The 18346-nt window shown below is 37.7% G+C and overlaps 1 protein-coding gene across 1 annotated transcript in view; it reads right to left on the reverse strand.

Moving 5' to 3' along the window:
* Positions 1-18346, reverse strand: part of LOC306849058 (glycerol-3-phosphate acyltransferase 2, mitochondrial-like) — a 44574-nt gene that overhangs the window by 1186 nt on the left and 25042 nt on the right. The window contains exons 11-21 of the mRNA XM_079383919.1: positions 16668-16766; positions 13840-13922; positions 12812-12930; positions 12606-12676; positions 10359-10623; positions 7486-7628; positions 6983-7060; positions 5539-5664; positions 2913-3033; positions 2691-2759; positions 973-1028 (exon numbers count right to left, since the gene is read on the reverse strand). Coding sequence (XP_079240045.1) covers positions 973-1028; positions 2691-2759; positions 2913-3033; positions 5539-5664; positions 6983-7060; positions 7486-7628; positions 10359-10623; positions 12606-12676; positions 12812-12930; positions 13840-13922; positions 16668-16766 — 1230 coding nt within the window. The remainder of the gene's footprint in view (positions 1-972; positions 1029-2690; positions 2760-2912; positions 3034-5538; positions 5665-6982; positions 7061-7485; positions 7629-10358; positions 10624-12605; positions 12677-12811; positions 12931-13839; positions 13923-16667; positions 16767-18346) is intronic.

Below are 18346 nucleotides of genomic sequence, written 5' to 3' on the forward strand. Positions count from 1 at the left end.
TGGACAAAAATGCCTTGTTGATGTCAGAGGTCAGAGGAGAATGGGCAGACTGGTTAGAGATGATAGAAAGGCAACAGTAACTCAAATAACCACTTGTTACAACCAAGGTATGCAGAATACATCTCTGAATGCACAACACGTTGAACCCTGAAGCAGATGGGCTACAGCAGCAGAAGACCACACCGGGTGCTGCTCCTGTCAGCTAAGAACAGAAACAGAGGCTACAATTCGCACAGGCTCACCAAAATTGGACAATATATGATTAGAAAAAACATTGCCTGGTCTGATGAGTCTCGATTTCTGCTGCGACGTTCAGATGGTAGGGTCAGAATTTGCCGTAAAGAACATGAAAGCATGGATCCATCCTGCCTTGTCTTAACGGTTCAGGCTGGTGGTGGTGGTGTAATGGTGTAGGGGATATTTTCTTGGCACACTTTGGGCCCCTTAGTACCAATTGAGCATCGTTTAAACGCCACGGCCTACCTGAGTATTGTTGCTGACCATGTCCATCCCTTTATGACTACAGTGTACCCATCTTCTGATGGCTACTTCCAGCAGGATAATTAACCATGTCACAAAACTCAAATCATCTCAGACTGGTTTCTTGAACATGACAATGAGTTCACTTTACTCAAATGGCCTCCACAGTCACCAGATCTCAATCCAATAGAGCACCTTTGGGATGTGGTGGAACAAGAGATTCGCATCATGGATGTGCAGCCGACAAATCTGCAGCAACTGCGTGATGCTATCATGTCAATATGGACCAAAATCTCTGAGGAATGTTTCCAACACCTTGTTGAATCTATGCCACGAAGAATTAAGGCAGTTTTGAAGGCAAAAGGGGGTCCAACCCGGTACTAGCAAGGTGTACCTAATAAAGTGGCCAGTGAGTGTATGTATATGTGTATATATATATATATATATATATATATATATATATAATAGATCAGGATGTACAGAATCACTTACCCCAAGATCAATGAAGGTACGAAGCACCATTCTCACCAAGTCAGTAGATGAGCTCTCTACAGAAGATTCACAGAAACACATCAGATATGCAGCGCTGGAGCGATCACATGACACCGGAACTTCTGTACTTAAGTATTATTTAATAATGCTGGAACGTAATTTGGTGTGCAGCAACTCTCAGCTACTCTTCAGCAGAGTAACATTACTCAGTAACATAGAAAGCCAGTGGGATTAATAATACATTAAAGATAAAGCATCAGCAGCTGAAGTGAAGCGGTCAGCATCTATGTAGGCCGTTTAATGGTTAACACAACTTCATTTATGCTCAATGAACTTAAGAACCCTTAACGCTGCAATCCAGTTCACATTATCATGCACATATGTGAATATACACGGTCAATGTTTATGGGATGTTTGTCTATATTTGTGGTTTTGTTGAACATCAGATGACATTTTATGGCCAATTAGAAAACCAATTAATTCCAAAGGGTTCACATACTTTTTTTTACCCCTGTATGTCAATAGAATATTTTGGAGGAAATATTTAGTAATTATTCAGTTCCTAGTCAATCGGATTTACGTGCTCATTACTGTAAACCTATATAATCAGGAAGTATTCAATGAAAGCTATGTCTGTGTGCTATGCGTGTCCTCATCTTAGCCCAACACCTCCCCGTCACCACCTGTCTAGATCTGCTACGGGGATCTTCCTCTCTCTAGCAGCAGCGTAACACATGTAGTCTGCCAGACAAAACCTATGCACATTCTATTTACATTAATACATATTTTACAATCGCTCCCGAGAGTTGTCATGGTTGAAATAAATATATGTGCATTCATACAATGTAAAATGCATGTAAACATGCATTACGGCAATACTTTTTTAATCCAATTGAGAAAATGTTTTCCTGTTGACTGTGGTCTACACCACCCCTTTCTACATTTTAGTCAAATGGAGCTCAATCAGATCGCGTCAGCTGTTGACATGAAGGTTTTTCAGTCTGATTAAACTGTCAATCCAGTTACTAGATTATTTGTGTACATAAAGAAGTAGCTACTGTGGATCTGTTTGGTGATCCGATCACAAGTGCTTTACACAAATTAGTAACGTCTCATTATGCATTTTCTGTGACCGTTTCTGATGGGAATTCTAGGTAGGGATGGGAATCTTCAAGAATTTAATAATTCCTCTTTGCCAAAATTGGTTTGGTCTTTTAGCAGTTTAGTAGAAGATTAAAACAAACTAACTAAATTATTTCTGTTACTACGCCATCATTGTGTAGAAAAAAACATATTTTGATTTTGCACACACAAATGTGACACAATTACATAATAAAAAGCGAAACCCTTACAGTGAAAGCTGAGTCTGTTGATGAAATCAAGTATTTTAGCAAAGAAAACAAAACGGCATCCATGGTGTATTCCAACCACTTCCCTTAAAGAATGCCATGTTGCAAAAGCAAAGAGGAAAACAATTTTACTTGATTCCGTTTTAAGGTCGAGAGGCGTTCTTGGGGAACTGGATTTACTCATATGCCTGTCAGGTTTTTGTCTGATCTGTTTTTATTGCCTACGCTGACCACTTGTGATTGGAACAGTCAAGATGGATGTTCTCTGTTTAAAACAGATCTCATTGTGGATCTAAGATGCAAACTCTGGCAAATCCTTCAGCTTCATGGTGGTGAGTGGAAACTGAAAAATGTGTTTTTATCTCCTACCGTAGTGCGCTTTGTCCAGTTGAGCTCGGTTCTTCAAGTGTGCATGTAGCTGGCTCAAACAGTCTCTCTCTAACAAAAACAATTCTTTAGGTTATAAACACTTAGTTGTTTACACTCAGTGTGAATAGTGACAGCGATGCTGCCACAGCACACTTACTCACCACACATGGCGACAGCATTGTTTGGCCAGAGGCCAGAGGTAGTGTGTGTGTGTGTACTAACCTGTGATAGGTGAGGGGAGATAATGGAGGCTCTCTAGCGCCCAGCACAGAGCTCTCAGCCGGACACTCAGTAAACTACAGAGAAAGAACAGCAGCTCCGGGCACTGAGACGGCTGACTCAACTAGAAAGCAGAGAGAGAGAGAAAAGACAGCAGAAGGGTAGAGGACAGTGAGAAAACATGCAAAGGTTATTATTAGTTAGGTAACAGATGTTGTTTGGGTGTATTTACAGACTTTAAGAAAGAAAGAAAAAAAATGGGCTTCAATTATTCTATCCAATCATCAAATATCCCCCCCCCCCCCCCCCCCCCCCCCAAAAAAAAAACATATAGCATGTTTCTAAAACATTTTGTTGGTTTGACTTAGGGCTGCAGCTAACGATTATTTTTATTGTAGACTAATTTTAGAAGTTTTATCACAGTTGACAGCCCGTTTTTAATAAAGGAACCCAGTCGAGGCTTGTCCAATCCAACACACAGTTAGGCCAAGTTCTCACTACAGGATTTTACAGGTGACAGATCGCTGTGCTGTTCAGACTACATGACTTTATTGTCTGTCTTTAAAGGCTAGTTCACACTACAGGATTTTAAGCCCGATTTGCTAGTTAACGAGCTCGCCGACAGGTCAGGCTGTAATCGGGGGAAAATCAGCAGGTGATCGGCACTCCGCGATCTTTATGTGTGAACTACACAACAATGCATCAAAGAGGCTCGCTGACGTGTCGGCCAAACAAATATCTAGCATTCCTAATATCTGAACCGATCGGCCGACTCGACATCACGTGGTGTCAGGTATCGTGACAAGCTACAACCAATGAAAGAGCAAAGCATGGGTTGAGGTCACCGGAAGTAAAACAACAGCAGCAACTTGGCTTAAAGAAAATTTAGGCTTTTATTTTTGAACATAAAACTTGTTCTGACTGTCGTATAATAATAAAATGCTCTATGAACGCAACTCTATGAAGTGATATTGCCATACTAGCCTTTACCTTCTGCTCTAGAGTCTTGTTTTGTGTTAAACATGGCAGAAAAACAGTCTAAATATTTAATATATCTAAAATATAACTGCAGGCTTGCACAGTGGGCGTGGCTAAATGTGCGACTCATTGACGTAATCGATGGCATCAACTAATCACTGCAGCCCTAGTTTGATTGCTGCAGTTGTCATCATTTGTAAAATATTAAGCAGCACAACTGTTTTCAACACTGATAATAATAAATGTGTCTTGAGCAGTAAATTAGCATATTAGAATGATTTCTGAAGGATCATGTGACACTAAAGACTAGAGTAATGATGCTGAAAATTCAGCTTTACGTTAAAGGAATACATTTTAATTTTATCAAAATACAAAACATTTATTGTACATTTTAATATTTTACAACATTACTGATTTTAATAAAATGAAAATGAATGCAGCCTTAAAATATTAACCAAAAACATTAAAAAATCTTACTGACCGCAAAATTTTGAAAGGTATATCCTTTAGTCATTATACTACGGCACTGTTGAATGCTTGAATCTGATTGGCTGTTGAACATTCTAAGGTGTGCAATTATTTTCAGGGAATCGCAAGTCGTTCCAGGCAGGTCTTGACTGAATTACATGACCATATCACTTCTCCAAATGATTTCAGTTATTTCAAATGTCCTTACAGCCTCACAACAGCAAACGAACGAAAACCCACAACAACACTGACCAAGCAAATAAATACAGTAAACAACAAGATAAAAATGACAAATTGTGTCCATCTTTTTGCCACAAAATTATGTTTTATTACTCTTTCTCCCGCTCACAAGAAATTAGTCCAAAAAACACCTGATGAATGTCTTGAAATACAACATCTGAACGATGTCTAGTGGTTTGGTAAACATAATATGAGTGGAATAATTGACTCCGGTCTGTTGAATTATCAGTAAATAAGGCTCTCCCGAGGTGTGCATTATTTTGTAATAATTGAATGGCCCGTTGTCAATTATTCCTTACTTATAGAATGTCTTACCATTATCACGCTTGGATTTCTATTTAAATAAATAACTGTCCAGGAAGAAAAACTTTATGATTACATTTATCTATTCTTAATATGCATTATTTTAAATATGTATATCTATTATTTATTTAATTTATAATTATTTATATTTTATATGCATGTAATAAAAATATAAAATTGAAACAGAAACAAATTAAATCACAAGAAAAAGTTCCTATCTAAATGAAAATTGAAAATGTTCAAAATGTTTGCTTGAGCTTCCGATGCAAGAGAAGACACAATCCACAGCATCTTCTCTCCTGCAAGCTCACGCCATTGACATTCCCTTCCTGTTCTCTTTGTGCTGAATTCATCGCACAGATACTGAGATACTGCGCCACACGTAGACAGAAACAAGACTTCAAGAGCAGCATCTCTGAACTGTCTGTCTTATTTTAAGTCTGTTTGTGTCTGAGGTTTGCGTGTTAGCGTTTGTGCGTGCTTTTCAATTCGCTGGAACTCTGTATCCAAAGTGCTCAAAGATTGTGAGTACTCTGAATCTGAATATATGATTAGAAACAAATCACTCGGAATTTATAAACAAAACTTTCTGGATGCTAACTGTCTATATTTTATTAAAGCTGTCTGTGGGTTTGTGCACCTTATAAGAGCGTGTGTCTGGTTCCTCACAGTCTGAATCGCTGCTCTGGTCAGGATCGTCTGAAACAGCCCATGACAACACACCTTGCCTTTTCATGAAGTCACACACCGGTGTATCCCTCTGAACCTACATACACACACACAAACAACGAGTTCACATCTTTAAAGACGCATAAAAACAAGCTGCAAAATGATCAGTTTAGGGCTGAAATGACCTTTAACCACAGACAAACAAAAATAGCTTTCACGTCTGTGGGTGTTTGTGAATCAGTCAGCTGAAAACTGTGGCGGCACTTGAAAATAAATGGACACAGACCGAACGGTCAGCATGTCAGAGATTAGATTGAGTCTGAGAGCTTGCTAGATGTCTGGGCAGTGGAGTGAAAACTGTATTTTTGGCACATCTCTGTGAATTGTGTTTGCTGTTTTGATCTTGACATTGATAACTTCTACATTTGCGAGGGTGTGACAGTGTATTTTATCCGGGCTGAAAAGGTGTCTCTGCATTTATATATCTATCTCAATTTTTTATTTATATCTCTATTTTAAGATTACTGGTATCAGCTGATAAGTGTGCTGCTTTGGCCGAGTGGAACAGAAGCTGTAGTTTCCCTTGTGTCAGTGCCAAAAAACTACCAACAGCCTTATCAATGAGGCTAAAAATAATCATTGTCTTACATTTTATATCATGCTCTATTTCAATCATATTTAGTCATCTTATCTTGTACTTTGTTTAGTCAAATTTTAGTTGACAAAGTCTGTGAATTTCAGTCTATTTTTAGTCTATTAAAAGTCAGTCAGTCATAGTTTTAATCATGCTTCAAAATGGTTAAACTGATAATTTTGCTCAAAATTATATTGTTCATGATTGTTCAAAATTATTGCACTTTCACCTATAAGCACACACATGGTTTATCTCATCTAGTTTCCTGATTTATTATAAACACAAATTATATATTATATTTCTTTATTTGTTTATTCATTTTATTTTAGAAACATTGTTTTTTTTATCTTCAATACTGCAGTTTGATATAGTCACAGTTAATATTTAATGATGTCAGTGACGTCTTCATTTTAATCTTATTGGAAAAAAGGTCGAATTTTTGTCATAGTTCATGTTAACGAGTTTAACGCTTATAAAGCAGAGAAACAAGATACCAATTATCTTTTTTTATCTAGTTGAAAGTATTCATCATCTGTCATGTTTCTTCAAATATAAATTCAAATATGTAAACATATAAAAATGCTAATTTAAATATCTTATAAAACACGATTCCCAAAATAATATAATACATCTTTATTAAATACGCTGTAGTATATGATAACTACTGTATTCTCTAGAATATTAGGATCAGCCATTGAAAAACCATTTCGATGACCAGGGATTTTGAAAATGCTACATGTGTGAGGACGCATGTGTTTGTTTGTTAATGCAGGTGTCTTACCTCCTCCATAACAAGAACCCCGCAGCGCACCATGCTGTCCACTACATCAAGAGCAAAGCCATGAGCAGTTTGACACGGCTAAGAGAAAAAGGCAGACATGTGGATGGACAAAAAGACAGACAGACAGATATGAGCAGATAGACAGGAGGAGAAATAATTAGTTATGTGTTTTTGTTCTTGTTGATATTTCACAGGCTTTACAAGTGTTTATTTGCTGATGCAAGTGTAAAATGTGGCAGCAATAATTATTACACATGCTATTCCCGCCACTGAAGAACCCTTGAACGGGAAACTAGACATCAAGAGAGAATAATAAAGGGAACAGATGGGGAGCGACTGATCGACTGGAAGCGTGAGAGAGAAATTTGGAGAATGTATGAAAAATAAATGAGTTTTTTACTGACTAACGGACGAGCAAGATGGTTGTATGAATCACTACTAGCATCAACGTGATTATAGACGTCATAGTAAAATGCCCTTGTGTGTGTTTGAGTGAGACTCACCGGTATGAAGCCGGGTGACAGTAGATGTGTGAGTTGGAGGCTTTTCTCCGTCAGCTCCATCTGGCCCAGAGCAACATCAAACTCTAGGTCTCCACCACCTCCACAGCCTACAACCTCACTCAGCATGGCTGAGACAGCACACGCTATACACAAGCACACACACACACACACACGCCTTCAGGATTAGCACTGTCAATAAACCCTGCTGTGGTGCAAACGTGACTCAACCCAAACACATCAACACCCTGAAGTGGAGGCCCATTTAAACCGGGCACGTGCCCTCTCAGATTATTAAACCAAGTGGAGTTTTCGTTTAAATAGTTACTATTATTTTTGAAGAAAAATTTCCACAATTATTGTTGGTAAAATAAGTGTTTGTCTAAAACACTGATTCATGTAAATTTCATTTGAGTCAAAACAATTTGAATCTTCTGCAGCTTTTTAAACTGAAAATTAATGAAATGTTATTATAAAAGTTATTAAAATTGGCTGGGTAATATTAAATACTGGGTAAAAATACAAAGTTTCTTACTTTGTGCGATCTTTGAACGATCTCAATGTTGATTTTTATAATCCCCACATAATTTTAAGAGTATTTTTTTGAAAGAAATCAATTTTAATCAGCAAGGAAGCATTCAATTGATGAAAAATAACAGTTAAGACATCTGCAATGTTACAAAAGACTTTATTTCAAATAAATACTGTTTAAAGAAAAAAATGATCATGGTTTCCACAAAAAAAATATTAAGCGGCACAATATGTTTTCAACTGTGAAAACTGTAAGAAATGTTTCTTGAACGGAAAGTCAGCATATTAGGATGATTTCTAATCATGTGACGCTGAAGACTGGAGTAACGATGCTGAAAATTCAGCTTGCATAACTGGAATAAATTACATTTTTAAACATTAAAATAGAAAACAGTTTTAATTTTAATTGCAATAATATTTAATAAAATTATTATATATTATACATAGCAAAATAAATGTAAAAAAAATAATTATTATTGTTATTATTATCACTGTTTTTGTCACTATATTACTATATTTTTGATCAAATAAATGCAGCCTTGGTGGACATACATAACTTTCAGAAATAGTCAATCTTTCTTAAAGCCATTGCACACAGAGCCCGAAATTTTCGCACGTTAAACAATAAATACGACCTCACGTTGTGTCAATCAGGTTTACACACTGCTTCTGAAACATTTATCCGTCATAAAAAAATTCGGATCAGGTTTGATTTTCTGCGTTTTCGCATCCGTAGCAAGCATTTTGATAGGAAAGGATGAGGAATATGAAAAAAATTGAATAACGCACATAAAAAATTTGGACTCAGTGTGCAAGGACCTTTACTCCAAACTTTTCATCAGGAGTATACAGTATATACGAAATAGACATTACTGTCTGAAACATCCAAATGAATCAGATTCAAATCGGAAAATCTGTATTAATCAAGCCTTAAAGGGATAGTTCACCCAAAAATGAACGAAAACTACCAGAACATTTCATTTGTCTCAAATCAATTCATTCGTCTATAACACTAACAAAATCTTTCAAACACATTTTGTCACTCATAAAACACTGACCTAAAAACACTAACAACAGGTTGCATTATACAATGCTTGCTTTTGTCAAATTTCTTTACAAAACAAGATTTCACTGCTGGTTATACTCTGTATAATTGTGTGTGACAAATAAAACTCTTGAATCTTGGGAAGATCGACACTATCTATTGCTTATAATTCACTGCAATACGTTACATAGTTTATGTTTGCATTACAGCACAAAATTATTCCTACTGTAGGTTTTCCCCTTTTGTATAGATGGTAATGAAATTGAAAAACCTTTTTTTTGTTTTGATTTTAAATTCAGAATATATTTCAATATGGTTTTACTGTAGAAATGTAGCAAATTTATGTCTTTTTCATTCATTTTCATGTTAGATTTTGAACTTAGGCTTAACAGTTTTGTAAAGAGTATAAACAGGTGCAAACTGGCTTGTAGGTACATAGAGTTTTTGCCGTTGTTATTGTCTGAGTGAGAAAATAAGTTATGTCATTTGAATGATGTAGTTATTGAATGCACTTTGCGCCAAAGCAATGACAAATGATCCACAGTTTAGCTCACATCGAATACTGTTGTGCTCACTGTGTGAAGAGTTTTGAAAAAATGACCGAAGTATTGAGAAATGTGTCCTAGCGATTGTAAAAAACTAATAATAATTTGTAAAAATTACTCGTCCTCATGTGGTTTCAAACCCTGCAAGACCTTCATTCATCTTGGGAACACAACTTAAGATATTTTTGATGAAATCCGAGAGCTTTCTGACCCTTGCATAGACAGCAACATTTTAAAAAATATTCCATGTGCCTTCAGTGGTTCAACCGTAATTTTATGAAGCTACGAGAATACTTTTTGTGCGCAAAGAAAACAAAAATAATGACTTTATAAATAACGACGATTCAACAATTTCCTCTCTTCCGTGAGTCTTTGCCACGCGTTCACAAGAGTATCATGAGGCACAATATTTTAATTTGTGTTCCGAAGATGAACAAAAGTCTTACAGGTTTGGAATGACATGAGGATGAGTAATTAATGACAGAATTTTCATTTTGGTGTGAACTATCCCTATCCCCTCTATCCCTAGGTCACGATTTTATCCTGCTTGCTAACCAAAAATGCAGCAATAGACTAACATGTCTTAAACATAATAATACGAACTACTGAGTTTTCTTTTTCTTTAGTCATCATGTCTTATCTTGCCAATGTATACTAAATGAGCCAGAACTCCCACTGATGCCCCCTCAAAAAAAGACAGGTGCATGACGCCTGCCAACAGCAAGTTTCCTTGCCTCCACCCAATCTCTGCCCACCTCCTACAGCCTCGTGTATGAAGATGTGAGTGAGCAAATCGCAGTGCTGGCTCAATATGAGCAGAGAGTCTGGATCGGGCCGGGGTGCGATGATGGGTTCTCCTGTGGGCGGAGCTGCAGCCAGAAGCAGATACGGGTGGAGCAGAGAAAGCGCGTGATGCACCAGCCCGACCAGAGAGCCACCGTAACCCACGTCTGTGTTTCTAAACAACACCTCCTCCAACAGCCAACAGATGTCCCTGCACAGCACGGATATACGCACACCCTGAGAAAGAGGGAGAAGATCGTTACAATCATTAGCAACGTCATTAAAGCAAGCAGAACCATGTTTGATGCTTGTATGAATCATCTACTACCAGTGGAGGACTGATAAACCAATTAATGTACTATCATAAGAGTTCCAGTGCCAGATTTTTATTGGTTAACAGAGCTGGTATTTTTTTTTTATCAATACACAGGCTTTTATTTAATACACCATGTGGACACTTACTTTAATGTAATACATAAAGCACATAAATACTTGTGTTTTAATGATACAGCTGCAGTCTGTTAATTTTGCCTCTTTGTCGCCAAACTGCAACTTCAGTTATTTGCCGAATTATTTTCTTCACAGATTCTAGCCTACGTCTTGGAAATATGACCCAAATAAAAATTTTCACCAGATATTGTCATCTGAACAAGTAACAAGTCTGCCACCTTTGTTCTGACCAACTGAGAAAAAAAGCAGTACAATAGATCGCACTACCAATGGTGATTAAGTCTAACGATCACTTAGCTCATATCACATCAAACCATGCAAATTATTATTATTGTTATACTTTGTTCTCAAAATGTTAATGTTAACAACATCAGCATTGCGTGACTAAGTGTATGTAGTTACACGTACATTTCAATTTCTGTACAGGTCTAATCTATAACTGTCATACCATTCAACACATGAAAACACACTTGGAATTTGCAAAAAAAAGGACACTCAGACTGTTAGAAACAATGTTCTCTGGTCTGATGACCCTCAATTCCAAGCATCGTGTTTGAAGGAAACCAGGAACATCCCATCCCATCCCAAAAGCAAAGTGTGCTGGTAGCAGCCTCATGCTGTGGAGCTGTTTTCAAGTGGCAGAGACTGAGGGACTCATCAGAGTAGAAGAAAGCTCAACACAGCAAAATAGAGGTGCATTCCGAACCTCAGACTGTGCAAAACATTCACCTTCCAACAGGACAATGACCCTAAAGACACAGCAAGAGTGGCTTATAGACAACTCTGTGAATGTCCCTGAGTGGCCCAGCCACAGCCTGGGATTGAACCCAATCAAATATTTCTGAAGAAACCTGAAAATATGTGTCTGCCCTAGGGTGACCAGATGAGATTGGTTGAAATTCGGGACGGGGGGGTAATGAATAATGAATAATAAAGATAATGAATTTCAAACGAAAGTGACTGAACCAATCATGTTTTTATTAATATAAGTAGCCTACATAAACATATAATTTTATATAATATAGAAGTAACGTTAGGCTATTTTTATACTTCAAACTGAAGTTAATGAACCAAAAAAAACAAAAAACAAGATGCTGCAGCCAATGAGCAGCCGGCGGGGGCTGGTTGCCAGGCTGCAGGATGACTCAACCTCGCTCCAAGGACAGTTTTTTATGTTTTATCAGACAATAACTATTTAAGATTTTGCTTCAGTATAATTTTCGGGACAATTAGAGCGGGATTCGGGACAGCAGCTTAGATTTCGGGACTGTCCCGAATTTTTCGGGACGTCTGGTCACCCTAGTCTGCCCCCATCTAACCTGACAGAGCTTGAGAGGTGAACAGGTGAGGTGAAGAATGGCAGTTAAATGCCAAATGCTGATATGCAAAGCTTGTCGCATCATACCAAAAACACTTGAGGTTGTAAAGGTTCTTCAACTAAGTGCTGAGTTAAGGGTTTGAATACTTATGCAATTAATTTAGTTTGTTGTAACAATTCTGTTTTTGCTTTGTCATTATGGAGTGTTGATTGATGTGGGGAAAAAAGTAATTTAAAGCAGTTTAACATAAGGCAGCAACAAAACAAAACATAAAAAAATGAAGGGGTATGAATACTTTCGCAAGGCACTATATATCACTGCACAGCACCATTAGAGGCCAACTATTAACCTTAGTTTTCATAGATATTACTTAATTTGCTTAATAAAAAAGTTAAAAAAAAAGTGATATATGAATATGTGATTTAAAGCCAAATAGGAGTTTTTTAAAACCTTGCGATGCTTGTGGAGCAGCAAACAGGACACCAGACTGGTAGACATGACGGCCATACTTGTAGTTGAAGCTAAAATAAAACAAACACACACACAAACACACACACACACACACACACACAAAGCTTAGCCTCTTACATAGAGTAACGATTATTAAAGTGCAAGAGTTTGATCTTTGGGAGCCTGCATGTGTCGAACAGACTCACAGTACATCAAATGAAGAGTCAGTGCGATAGTCTGCTGTCTATAAGCAGGAGACAATTCAGGCATGACAGCAGGAGGGAGGAGCCAGGAAACATCCTTCTGGCTGGAGATAGTGTCCATCCTGATGAAATAAATCACATTTCATTTTATTACACCATATGTTGTCCAATATATATATATATATATATATATATATATATATATATAGGGGTTTAATTCCTTGAAATTGCCCCACTGCCTTGCTCTCAGCATTAAATTTACATTACAGTCCTCTGCAAACCTCCTGTTACTGTGTAACCTGACTGTTCATTGTTCTCGCTCCCTAACGTGTACAACAAAAGGCTTTGCAACAATACATTATTACCAGCTGTCAAAATGCAAATGCCGAGCCCGCAGGGCTGAGTCTTCATGATAAGGCCTCCCGCTGTGGATTTGCTGCTTTAAAACATGTAACAACCCCCGAGGCTCTCGGGAGAGACTGAACAGTGGATGAGAAACTCTTGGTAGATTTTCCAGGATATTCCAACTCATTATGAGTCGGAGTTGGAATACCTGACTTCTCCCGAGAACCGGAGTTGCTTAAAATGAGTGCACTGCAGAAGCGTTTTAGGCACGTGGGTCTGGAGGTCAGATTCAGCAGAATGGAGTCTCAGTTAGACAAGAAGTTGAATTTGGCTGAAGTGGACTGAAAGGTCATCCATCTAAGATCATCCATCATTCTCAAACCAGCATCCTTCTGTCACTGTTTATTCTTGTTTTTTAGTCTTAGCAATTTGGCGTGTCAGATAAAAACGATCATTCCAAGATGAAGAAGCATTGGAGGTCCAGACCTCCAGGGCAGGGACCTTCATGACTGACAAGAAAATCTACAATGAAGGATGCAGGAAGAATGAATGGTTTGAAGTGAAATTTGTGAACTCTTTCGTCTTTGACCATATGGGCCTAGAGGTGCTACAGGGGCAAATGGAAAGAGATGGACGGAGAGTGGAATGCTGCAGATAGGAAACAGGAACAGAGAGATTGAAGAAACCTGGCATGCAGTATGGCGGCCAACAGCAGGTCCTGTAGGGGGCGCCCTCCATCCACACGACACTTTCCACTCTCGCACATCTCCTGAGAGAGAACGAGAGAATGAGAGTGTAAAACTTTTCCACAGTGCTCATACATAAACTTTAAAAATTTAGATTTTTTGCATTAAGTAGGTGGTTCTCCACTGGTTTCGATTCAAGACTCAAATTTTGGACGTTAAATGGCGGTACTAGATTTATTTACTACACAAAAGTAAACTAATTTATGCTTAAAATTACACATGAAATTGATTAATATTACCACAAACTGCATAGATCCAACAATGTAGTTTTCTCAACAAAGATTTGTGCCTCTTATGCTTTAGTAACACAGTTTAGTAAAAATAATTGTGAATCTGTGTTTAAGGCCTTGTAGTGTAAATAGCTGTCATTTACATAGTTATTCATTATCAAACAAACTATAATATTAAACAAAATGTCTCACTTGGGTGGATGGATAACTTTAGTAGCTTTAATAAACCATCAATAAAGAGAAAACCATGATTCTACAGCATTAAATCAGCATTATATCTAGGGAAATGACTATACCAATAATAAGTTCTTTCGCATATTTGTCCTATTTTATTTGTTCTAATGCTTGTAATTTGTTTCCTGATTCTTTATCACTTACTGTTCACTTGTTTTAAACAGCTACTTGATAAAATGAAGAAATATTTATTTGCAAAACCATTCAAAAGTTTGGGGTCCGTGAATTTTTTAGTGTTACTGAAATAAGTCTTTTATTCTCACCAAGTCTACATTTATTTGATCAAAATACACTAAAACAGTAATATTGTAAGTTATTAATACAATTAAAAAAATGTTTTCTATCAATATATTTTAACATGTAATTTATTCATGTAGTGCAAAGCTGAATTTTCAGCATCGTTACTCCAGTCTTCAGTGTCACATGATCCTTCAGAAATCATTCTAATATGCTGATTTGCTGCTGAAAAATCTGTCTTCTTATTATCAGTGCCGAAAACAATTGTGCTGCTTAGAGCCCTGCACGGGCTTCAAATTTATGCCCTAGCCCGGCCCTGCCCCGAGACGCTCAGGTCCTAGCCCGGCCCGTGTCCGACAGCTTATCAGAATTTCCGGCCCGAGTCTTTTTTCCCACTTCTCCCAAAACAGCTTATACTACTGTTTCGCTATTAAAATAGTTAAGTTTTATATGTAATGGCAAAATGATTATATTTTGTTTCGTTTTTTTATGAAGTTAATTTAGAGAAACGTTTGGAGCATTTTTGTTCGTTAAATAGTAATAAGTCCTAAGTTTTTGTTTTTAAAAGTAACGACCATGCACTATAATAATGTGCGCTAGCCTATATCCAAGTTTGTGCAGAGACTGGACGCGCGCAGGACATGGAGGCACCAGCGCAAACACTTGTTTTTTTTTTAGTGGAAACAATTTAAAATAGCCTACGACATAATTTTTTTTTCTGATAAAGGTAAGAGTAATACATCATTCGGAACTGTAAAGGATGTACTTTTATTTGTGTGCACTCACAATTTCAACAAAATGTTGCGCTTTTATAAAACAAAAACAAACATGATGTGCTTTCTGCCTTCTTGTCTTGAAAAGGAGTGCTTCACAAAAATGAACCGAAGCTGAGCGAATACATGCCTCACAGACATGATAAATATATCTATAGAAAGCTTTAAATTATCACAACGAAATAAGAAAAAAAAAATATATATTTTATTATAATCTTAATCATAATCAATAAAGATGCATTTCTCTGTAAAGGAGACGGCGAGTGAGGATCAGTAATTTCATCCTTGCGACATGGACTCAGAAAACATTAGTTTATTATTAAATAATTCAAATATCTCCTTACTATTTCCCGCGGACACATTCATGGTTATTATGTTTGCTGGGGTTTTGCAGCAAGCTTTAGCCTATTGCGTGCATTTGAACGCAGAACTCTTCAGCTGCGCTGAAGTCACTTGAGCACCTGCTGCTGCGGGACACTAAACACCATCGAGCTGCTCTCAGTCGCGGCACGGTCTCGTGTTGTTTCCACCAGCGCGGCAATTTTTTTCATCACGGCCCGCGTCTGAATTCTGACGTGAAAATTGGCCCGAAGCCCGGCCCTAGGGGCGTGAAAAAGTCAGGGTCCATCAGGCCCGGGCCGAAATGCAGGGCTCTAGTGCTGCTTAATTTTTTTGTGGAAACTGACATTTTTTTCAGGAATATTTGATGAACAAAGCTAAAAAACAGCATTTATTTTAGATTATTTGTATTAAAATTTTATCAATTGTATTAATAAAAAAAAAGTATCGACCCCAAACATATGAAAAGTCTATGTTTCTAAGTATTTAAAAGCTACAATCTATTGTTTTATGTAATTTGTTTATAATTATATTGATTTTTAACTTTTTTAACGGAGTGTTCAATAGCATATTTTAAATTTTACAGCATATTTTGCAGTAAAATCATGAAAGATTTTTTAAAAGAAATTCTAGGTATTGACTATTCAAATTGTGGTATTGCAAAAAGCCATATATTACCAAACACTGGATTAATCTGCAGGTTTATGAATTATTCTCCTCCTTTTAATGTTAATCTGGCAATTTGTTTCACTATACTTACTCTATGCATAATTACATGGAAAGATGCATTGTATTATTTGCATTTATTATTCCCCTGCTATCTGTGACCCTATCAGAACAGTCTGGCCACCCACCAGCTGAGAACCACTGCGTTAAGGGTCTGCATTTGTATGAAACTATATATTTTTTTTATTTGTTGAGAGTGTGTATGGATGAGCGAGTGTGTGAGTCATACCTTCAGAGAGAAAGCCTGTGCAAAATGGATCCTAACACTTCCTCTGTGATCACCCTTCAGTGTTGAGACGGCAAACCGCAGAGCAGACATCAGGCCAGCCTCCAGACCACACAAACAAATGAAAAAACGCTCACTAAAATGCTGCCACTCACACAGGCTGATCAAATGACTTGGATCTAATTCGAGAAAACTTCATGGAGCTCTAATGGTGAAGAGCCATTAGAGGAGAAATTAGTGGCTGTAATCACTATAATAACTGGCGTCTATTTGAGATGGATGCACACAATAATATAGATTTCTCTTTATCTCTCTCCGAGTCGACACATTCTAGTCTGTACCATTGCTGTGTTAGAAAACACATCTCACAAGCTGCATATTAAAAATCATCAAATCAAAATAAAAAAGAAACACACCATCTGATTTTAATTATCTGAATATTGCTGCTTATTACTATGTAATGAATCAGTTCACCTCAGGAATTACAAATACAATACTACACAAGTGCAATTCCTGTGCAAGGCTTCTGAGTGGTTTATTGCACACTGCTGTACTAGTTGCTAGGGTGTTCTGGGCTGTTGCTATGGTGTTCCTTAATGACTTACAAATGGCTGGATGCCCCACACGATGCTTCTTGCTCTGGGTGGCTGCCAGGGTGTTGCTATGCTGTTGCTAGGGTGTTCTGGGTGGTTGCTAAGACAGTGCTAGGTGGTTGCTAAGAAACTGTTCTTTGGTTGGTTACTGTGGGTTTCTGTGAGGTTGCCAGGACAATGCTGGATGTTTGGTAGGACATTTCTAGGCGGTGGTCGCTAGGGTGTTTTAGTAAGTTGCTAGGATGATGATAGATGGTTGCTAAGGAGTTCTGGTGGTGGCTAAAGTGTTCTATGAGATTGCTAGGATAAAGCTGTTTTCTAGGATGTTGCTGGGTGGTTGCTATGACACTGATAGGTGGTTGCTAGAGTGTTCTGGGTGGTTTCTAGGACAATGTTGGATGTTTGGGAGAGGACATTGCTAGGTGGACACGTTTTGGGTGGGTGTTCTGTGTGGTTGCTAGAATAATGTTATTTGTGTTGTTTGCTGGGATGCTGCTAGGTGGTCACTTTTGGATGGTTGCTAAGATAATGCTAGGTAGTCGTTACAGTGATCTGGGTGGATAATACAAGGTTGTTGCCAACAAGATTTGGGTGGTCGCTAAGTTACTTTGGTATTCTGTGGTTGTCATGATATTCTGACAGTGACTATGCTAAGTGGTTGCTAGGACATTTATAAGTGGTCACTAGAGTGTTCAGGGTGGTTGCTAGGACACTGCTATTTGGTTGCTGTGGTGTTCTTTGTGGTTGCTAGGACAATACTGGATATTTGTTAGGACATTGCTGGCTAACAGTGGTCGTTCGGGTATTTTAAGTATAGATGTTTGCTAAGTTGTTCTGAGTTCTTGCTGGGATGTTTTGTAGGGTTGCTAAGATAAAGTTGTTTTCTAGGATGTTGCTAAAAACAGTTGGTTGTTTATGGCTGCTAAACACTGGTTGTTAAGACATTGCTAGGCGGTTGCTATGGAGTTCTTAGTGGTTGCCTAGACATTTCTAGGTGGTCACTAGGGTTTTCTGGGCGGTTGCTAGGATAATGTTGCTTACTTGGACATTGCTAGGTGGTTGCTAATGTGTTCTGGGAAGTTGCTGGTT

This window comes from Barbus barbus, assembly GCF_936440315.1.
Source record: "Barbus barbus genome assembly, chromosome: 29".
Taxonomy (NCBI): domain Eukaryota; kingdom Metazoa; phylum Chordata; class Actinopteri; order Cypriniformes; family Cyprinidae; genus Barbus; species Barbus barbus.